At 44.1% G+C, this 8,655-nt stretch overlaps 1 protein-coding gene across 1 annotated transcript; it reads right to left on the bottom strand.

Annotated features, from left to right (window-relative positions):
• Positions 1-368: 368 nt before the first annotated feature.
• On the bottom strand, positions 369-4,351 carry hyal1 (hyaluronidase 1). The gene is made up of 4 exons (XM_036533528.1): positions 4,265-4,351; positions 2,804-3,729; positions 2,531-2,620; positions 369-1,695 (listed from the first exon to the last, which is right to left on the bottom strand). Exons 2-4 carry the CDS (start codon positions 3,704-3,706, stop codon positions 1,312-1,314), a joined length of 1,377 nt encoding a protein of 458 aa, XP_036389421.1. The 5' UTR covers positions 3,707-3,729; positions 4,265-4,351; the 3' UTR covers positions 369-1,311.
• Between the last annotated feature and the right edge of the window lie 4,304 nt (positions 4,352-8,655).

Here is an 8,655-nt window from a genome sequence, read left to right as displayed (position 1 = left end):
AGCTCTGCCAGCAGCAAGCACAGCTTCGGTCACTTTCCCCAGCTGGAAATGCTTCCCTCACAGTCAGGCTCAAGTTTCTCATCAAACGTTTGTTGGCTTTTTTTTTTTAATCCATGGTGAAACCGAACCAATGGACCAAATCAAAGAGGAATGGGAGTAAACTCAGAATCCCTTTGAGGAGGTCCATTTGTTCCAAATTAATGGGTTTGTTCTGATCCAGGATGTTCCGGCCCATTCTGTGGATTCATCAAACCTTCTCCTCCAGTTGGTCATTCTAACGACTTCCATCATGAATGCGTTTTTCATATGGAACATAAAATCCTCTTAGAGCTTTCTACCATATTGGTTTCGTCTGTTGAGTTGGGCATCTGTTGGGCATTCTGTTCTAAGCGTCTGTGTGAAGCACTTTTTTTAAATGAGGGGACAAAATGAAGGATGATTTCAGCCAAAAATCTGTTTCATGTTTCCAGTACTCAGATGTACAATTAAGCATTTGAACAATGTCTTGCAAGCCTTAGAACCCTATCCTCCTCTTCCATTCAATGACACAAGCAAGCCTTACTACAAACCACAAATCCAGTTCTAAGCTTAAATGCTTCAGAATGCTCAATCGTGCATGTTAGTTCTTTATGTTTCAAGTACATCAAATTTGCACTTGGCTGGAGCTTTTCGTAAACTCCTGAATTATAAAGGGAGGTCTCCTAAAGCCTCACACGCTGGCACTCCTACCACATTGTAATAGTTTTGTGTTTTTCATTTACTTACTTCTGAAGGCATATGTTTCCAAAGAATGTTAAATTAATACACAGAGATGCAGAATGGTCCTGTTTAGGCACTCCTCAGTTTTCAAGTACATTTCAACTGTGCTTTTAATACCATTTAATACCATTATGCCAAATGTAGTTATGGCATGTGTTAGAGCAGGTTTTTATCAGACATGAACACCAGTTGAAAAGTTTCATACTACAACCTCAGCTGGCCTCAGCTGATGACACCCTATCAGGAGCCAAAGAATGAGACCAATACTATAATTCAACATGGCTGTAGCCCTGTTGTGGTTTCAGTGGGATGCACTAATGCACACTGATGGTTTCAAACACACTCAGCCCATGACTATTTTTGTTGCAGACCTATTTCATTCACTCATTCTGTCCAAGAACCCCAGAAAGAAGGATAGATCTATTCGCCACACATCTAAACCTGGGAGGGAAGCGTGTCCGCGCTCATAACCACTCAACCAGCCGATGAAGGTCAGCTCCGCCCCCGCGCCAGTGGAATAACTAGTCTTGGTGGTCCAGCTTTATAGTTAAGTCATGCGGTCAGCTTTTTGATCCCGCTTTTTGGGGCTCCTTCAGTTTGCCGGTGCGGTCTGGGCTCAAGCCGCTTGTGACAGTGCCTGCCGGCCCAGCCCGGGTAACACTGGCATTGGAACCGCGCCGCCATGTCACGCGCGCTCGCCTTGCTGGGCCGCCCGTGAACGCTGTAGCGCCGCGCCCCCCTCTGCCCCGGGTGCGAGAGCACGCTCCAGTCCACAGGGTCCAGCTGGAGGAGGGCAGTGGAGGCGGGGTCCTTCCTCCGGCACCTCCCCTGGCTGGAGCACACCAACCTGCTGCAGAGGCTGGCGGCCGTCGTCACATTGACCACGTAGCGCCCCAGCGTCCCGTCCAGGTAGTCCTTCACTGCCTGACAAGCAGCCTGTGGAGGCAGGGAGAGGTAGAGACATAGAGGGAGAGAGGGAGGAAGAGGGCAGGTCTACACATTATCTACCCACCTACGTGGCTATGTGGAAAACCTCATAAACCAGCAGCACCACACTTTCAGCTCTCCTCTTTACACAGACACCCTTGACTGTGATTGCTGTAGCTAGTTTTATATGCAGTATGCAGTTGTTTGTTACCTGCTGTTTATATGCATGTTGTGTTTTGCATTGTTTTTTCTATTATTTGTTTTCAGTTATTTGACTTTTTTCCTACACGGCTTTGTTCCGTGGACATCTCTCTGTTAGCATGCTAGCTCTGCAATGCCCTACATCAGCTTATAAAAGACCATCATCTCCACTATCATATCCATAACCAACATAAACAGGAAGGCAGTGGAGCAAAACACGGAAACTAGTTTGACAAACAGAGTAACTTCACACCCTACATTCACAGGAAACGTTATGAAACAATGAACTGCCAAACTGTCACTCTCATATGTTCAAACACATCACACGACACTAGATGCAAGTTGAGCATGTCAGCACTGTTACAGGAAAGACACCTACAACATCTACTTAAAAAAAAAAAAAAACTTTTAAATATTCAAATGAGAAGAAACAATGTGAATCAATGAATTCAACTTTGTGTATAAGTGGTCATTCATGTCACTGTGTATGTAAGGGTTCATAGCAGTGATAGTGTGTATAAAGGCTGGCTCATAGGCGTAATTATGTGTATAAAGGTTCACAGCTGCTTCTGTGTGCATACAGGTTGATAGCAGTTTTGTATATATGAGTTAACACCTTCTTTCTGTGAAATGTGGTTCATACCTGCGATCTGGAAAAATATGCATCTCCCCACAGCACCACTCCTGCTGCACCTAGAGCTGCACTCTCCCCAATAGTGTGAATCAGGTCCTCCTACATCACGAAAACCACAAAGACAAACACCAGCTCATTTCAGAACACAGACCTTTAGAGCTAAGGTCACATGCGCAGAAGCACCTCTTTCACAGACATACTCTACATACTTTTCTCTTCTCTCTACACACAAATGATCAATGTAAATATGCTTTGCAGGCTGACAACGTGTGGAGCACTCGCCTGGGAGAGGAACTGTAGTGAGTAGGTGTAGGCTATCCGTGCATAGGGCAACACTGGGGGGGCGATGGGGGTAACCAGCGCTGCCACCCTCATGGCCTCTAGGACGCGGTAGTGGGTATAGCGGAGGATGGCGTCCCCCCTGCCACGCAGACCGATTTCCAGGTAAATGTCTGGGTAGAGGGCAGAGCTGGCGTTCCACAGCCACGCCAGCTCATTGTTCCTTTTCACCTCCACCTCGGGGCAGGCCCCAGTGTAGTTGGCTGTGGTGTTCTTGTACTGGTAGTTGTAGCAGCAGGGGAACCCGTAGAACCCCCAGAATCCCCCGGGCCTCATGCCTCGGCCCAGCCTCAGTGTCTCTTCCATAAATGCCCGGCCTGCCTCCTGGAACTCTTTCTCAGCCTCCACCTCCACCTGCTCCGGAGTCCAGCCCGGGTGCTTCTCCCGCACCAGCGCCCGCGACCCCTCCCAGTACACCCGTTTGCTCTCCCAGTTACGAGCCCACAGGGGGCGCCAGCTCTCCCAGTCGATCACAGCCAGCCCTCGGAACTTGGGGCGGGGTATGTACACCGCAATGTCAGCCCTGGCGTCCCGCAGGTGCTCCTGCAGGCTGCTGTTCTGTGGCACCCCTCCGTTGACCGCCTCCCCTCCAGCGGCGTAGCGCGGGTATCGGCCCAGCTTGCTCTCGTAGAAGATGGTGATGTTTCTGCCCATGAAGGTCTGGTTCTGGTTCAGCACGATGTCGAACACGCTCAGGTCCAGGTCCACGCCGTGCTTGGACATGCAGGGCTCAGTGGGCGCATTCCACACGGTGAGGAAGGGCAGGTGGGGCAACGAGTAATGTGGCATCTGCTGGACTCCCAGCGCAGACCCAAACCACAGACACAAAAACAGCAGGGGAGACATTCCTGGGGAAAAAATGTCTACACCTGGAACACAAACATGACGTAAGCAGACACAGGCATATGTGTATTGCAAAGAAAAGCGCAAATCCTTTGGTACATCTCAATTTATAAGATGAGTTACTATCACTAAAACAAGGTCATTATTTTAATTTATTGCTTAAGTTATGCAATTACAGCCTAGATGGGATAAGTAAATCGGAATTTATGTGGCATGAAGACTCTAGCCCCTTGGACAGGCCAGTCCAGCAGAGGTCTGTTAGCCATCCAAGCCTATTTTAGAAGTCAAGCGCCTAGTACATAAGAGGTAATATCATAATATGACACGGTTACGAATCGATATCAATTTGCGCTTTTCACAGTTCCCTTTCGTTTTGGTTTGACATGTTTTCTTCGCAGTGCTTTAGTACACAAAATATGAAGCAGTGCTTAGTATTTTTCTGTTTTCAAAACTAGGTTAAATCAGTCAACAGATTGTTTTCATGAAAAATACAGGTTCAGTCTGCGTCAGTCTACAAGGTGCAACTATTAATTTTTATTGAAATCAAAAGAATTAACTCACCAGTGCTTCCCCGACTACAGCCTATTGACCGGAAACATGAATTCCGCTGTAGCTTTACTGAGGCAACAGTAGTAACAAGACCTGCGGTCTTGTGACTACTTAAGTCAATTTTATTAAAACTTTGCTCCAACAACCTTCCTTTTTCCTCATTTTAACCAATAAAACACAAATAGAGGCGGAGCATATACAGAAGCCAAACAACTCATCTTAAAGGTATAGTGATTAATTATTGACATAACCTATTACATTATTCTGATACTTTCCAGCATGTTTTCAAAAATAACTCCTGTACTTAACCGAACAAATTAGGCTGCAATCAAAATATCATTATATTACAACATTATACACAATTTTGTAATACAGCGTGTGCTTAGTAATTTGGGCTACTTTAAAAACGTTAAAGTCACGAGCAGTTCCTTTTCCGCTCTGGGAGGGAAAAACCGCAAAGTAAACGAGCTCATGCTCGCCTCGTGATTTTTCCACGTCAGGCGGTTGTTTTGTCGAAGCTGGATAAGTTTTTTTATTGTATAATTATATTCGTATGCGTGTGGAAGTAATTTTCAGTTTCAAAAGGCAGAGGGTATACTGAACCTATGTCATTGCCTCTTCACTGAGAATTGCAGTGTAACTGTAAGAAGTGTAACGAACGTTTGACTCGAGTCTAATTCATTAGGTTCAGACCAATAAAGCAGCCATGCAGATGAGATGGCTATTACGGTACATCAGACCAGGGACTAATGTGATGGGCACACCTACAATATTATTCATCTTTCTGATAAATATTGTCTTTCTGATGAATGAAACAATACATTGAATTTAAGTTTTACAATGTGATCACGAATATTTATCTGTTATTTTTCTATTTTGTTTAGTTAAAACATAGTGAACACTGTAAAAGATCGCTAGAGATGCATGGGATACATTTAGTTAATTAGGAAATACTCCCACCTGCTATTCCTCCTCATCCACAGCAAAACCTAATACTGTTGTCTGCTGTTGAAACATTCAAGACAACAGCAGTGAAATGGCCCCAGACAGTAGGCCAAACAAGTTGACCTTGAAAGTGAGAGCATGCTCAGGGAAGCCTCTCTATCCAGAGTGCAGAGCATTCAAGAGACACCAGCTCCAGGTAATCAGCTTGAAATAACCCTGATCCAGGTTCAGAGCTAGGGGGCAGCATCTATATACAGTATGTCACAGCACAGCAGCACTGTGCACCACCAAACATTGTAGGAGTGAAGCCAATTTCTGCATCTCTACCTCACACACAAGTTACAGGGCCCATTCCATTCCTCTCAGCCTCTAAAGCTTAATGAAGGCGCTTACCCTGCTCTTCTTCATTTCTCCATTCACTTCAAGTAATTGCTCACCCTAATGCCTCTGGGCTAAGTGTGAGATCACAGGCCAGGACATGCATAGTCTCTAAGAGTTCTTCCCTTGCATAAACAGCTGCAATTGGAGTATGTTATTGAGATCCACCCCCCTGCAGAGTGGCCAAAAAAAAGCATTAAAAACAGCTTCAGCCTTACAAACATGCAGGCAAAACGGTAGGGTCTACCCCTGCTGGGGGTCAGGGACCAGTGAGGTAGTAAATTGAAGAGATCCCAGCATGCGCAGCTTTGGATCTGGTTTAAGTTAGAAAACAAGGCTTTCTCTGTACTTCCAGGCCTATAATGTTGCTTTTGGCACTGGTGGATTACCCCCATTTCTGGAAGTGGTTCCAAAATTTAAAAAAATAGTCTCATCAACAAAAGCCCATAAGGAAAGTGCAAAAGAGGGGGGGGGGGTGATTTTGGGAGGCACTGAAACATTCAGGACTGATAGAGCAAATGTCATCTAGATAAATACATTAGGATACAATGGCATTGCTATTTAGTGCATCCATTAACACAGAATGATGATGCCACCTCAGACTTTCCCACTGGAGGCACCTGACCTATTAAATTCTGGGGAGGTTCACTGTGAGAAACATCCAGAGGTATATGGTTACACAGCAATTTGCCAGATTCCATAAACCACAAACATATTATCTCAGAGACAAGTGGTATTTTACTTTATGCAAGTTAAAAACTAACTGCACATAATCAACTACCTGTAATCTTTGCGATGATAATATACACACAGAGATCCAATTCCTTTTCTTGGCTTTGATAGCAATAGCTGCCAGCCTCAGGATAATTTCCCATCATTAAGAATAAACATTGGGGGAAATCTGATTCAGGCAGTACAGACCACAAGTACACTCACTACAGAACACATGAACGTTCCAAAAGTCTTAATGAAGAAGCAGTATAACGCAGCAGAGCTCAACACTTACCATGCATTTTTGGGAAACAAATGCGTATTTCAGCTGTCATGGTGACATTCTTCTCTAATTATTCTTGATATACCAGAGGGACACGCGCATAAGCACTGCTGGTGTAATTATCCAGGGCAAAGTTTGTGAGTACGTGTGGGCTAGTGTGAGATTGTGGTATTGTTCTGTATCACTTATACACATACTTCTGTATATAATGATATGCCATATTATGCTATGGGAAACCTGGCACCTCTACGACAAGAGTCAATCTGTATTTTAAATTCTAGAAAGTCCTGTCATGCTACATGCTTGACATGGGCATAAATATTTAGTATTACAGAATGATGCAGATTTGAAAGAGTGAACTTGAGAGATGAACCTGAGTAACATGCTCAGGGGCAAAAGGAGGTTTTTATATAGGCATTGACTACAGTTCTCCTGAAATGGCTTATGGTGAAATCTGTCGCAATTCATAGTGGTCTCTGGTGGTTTAAGGAAGGTAAACATCCTGTTAACTTGGGTTGTGAGAAATCAGGGATTTGTTTAAAAAATAATAATAATAATTCTGAGGAATAAAAATGGAAAAGCCTTCACTTCCACAAAGGGAAGCATTTCCTGTTTGCTCCAGGGAAAAAAAAAACATATGGAAGAGACACATCACTAGTTTTTTCAGCTTGGAAAAACACAGCATCACACAACTGTGTTCATTATGCTGACAGAGGAAAAAAGGAAGGAGTGATGAACTCAACCACCACTTAAACGAGAAATGTCTTCAGAAGGAAACAATACACATATCCCGAACACAGTAAAAATGACTGAATTCCATGAAACACTCAATAATGTGTTACATATATTCCTGGAAAGAGCAAATTGGTTTACATACGTCTATATGCAGACACAACAACACTCATGAGTCTTGAGTTCAATTATGTAATTCATTGAAAATGATGTTTATAACAAACTCACTAACTCTCCAGGACTGTTCTAACAGATTTAATTTAATTCTTAATCTGGGAAAAGGAGTTCAAGGGATGTTTGGGGTATTTTGAACAAAATATGAACCAGAAATTTATAGTACACTATATGGCCAAAAGTATGTGGACACATGACCATAACACCTATATGAGCTTATTGGACATCCCATTCCAAAACCATGGGCATTAATATGGAGTCCTGGAACTAAGAGGCCTAGCCCAAACCCTGAAAAACAGCCCCAGACCATTATCCCTCCTAGACCAAACTTTACAGTAGCACTGTGCATTCCGGTAGGTAGTGCTCTCCTGGCATCTGCCAAACCCAGATTTGTCCATCAGACTGCCAAATAGTGAAGCATGATTCATCACTCCAGAGAACGCGTTTCCACTGCTCCAGAGTCCAGTGGCGGCGTGCTTTGCAACACTCCAGCCATCGCTTGGCATTGTGCATAGTGATGTTGGGCTTGTGTGCAGCTGCTTGGCCATGGAAACCCATTGCATGAGGCTCCTGATGCACAGTTCTTGTGCTGATGTTGCAGCCAGAGACAGTTTGAGTGATTCAACGGGCATTCAATAGGCAGTTTTTACGTGTTACACGCTTCAGCACTCCGGGGCCCTGCTTTGTAAGTTTGTGTGGTCAACCGCTTTGTCGCTGAGCTGTTGCTGCTCCTAGACGCTTCCACTTGACAATAATAGTACTTACAGTTGACAGAAATTTCACGAACTGACTTGTGGCAAAGATGGCATCCGACAGTCCCACATTTAAAGTCACTGAGCTCTTCAGTACGATCCATTCTACTGCCAAGGTTTGTCTATGGAGATTGGATGGCTGTGTGCTTGATTTTATGCACCTGTTAACAATCAGTGTGGCTGAAACACCTGAACTCAATAATTAGGAGGGGTGTCCACATACTTTTGGCCATATAGTGTATATCCAGTTAAGGCCAATACAGTGATGAGCAGGTTTACCACAAATACATTTAAAGTGAAAGAGGAGAAAATATCTTCAGCTCCTACAGGCTTCCAGAAAGTACAGAACAGTTTTGTTTTAGTTGAACACAGTTTGATTACAGATTTTATGCAAGAACTGAGCTTAACAGGCTTGAAGAAACTGAAGC

Source organism: Megalops cyprinoides, chromosome 7 (genome assembly GCF_013368585.1).
Source record: "Megalops cyprinoides isolate fMegCyp1 chromosome 7, fMegCyp1.pri, whole genome shotgun sequence".
In the NCBI taxonomy this organism is placed as follows: domain Eukaryota; kingdom Metazoa; phylum Chordata; class Actinopteri; order Elopiformes; family Megalopidae; genus Megalops; species Megalops cyprinoides.
This window is presented reverse-complemented; position numbering and strand designations above follow the sequence as displayed.

What these genes read in the sequence shown, in the direction of transcription:
- hyal1 (XM_036533528.1), bottom strand. Translation starts at nt 3,706, where the DNA reads ATGTCTCCCCTGCTGTTTTTGTGTCTGTGGTTTGGGTCTGCGCTGGGA. An exon ending in CACTACAGTTCCTCTCCCAG is followed by an intron (nt 2,621 to 2,803) that starts GCGAGTGCTCCA and finishes TTCGTGATGTAG; the next exon opens with GAGGACCTGATTCACACTAT. An exon ending in CATATTTTTCCAGATCGCAG is followed by an intron (nt 1,696 to 2,530) that starts GTATGAACCACA and finishes CTGCCTCCACAG; the next exon opens with GCTGCTTGTCAGGCAGTGAA.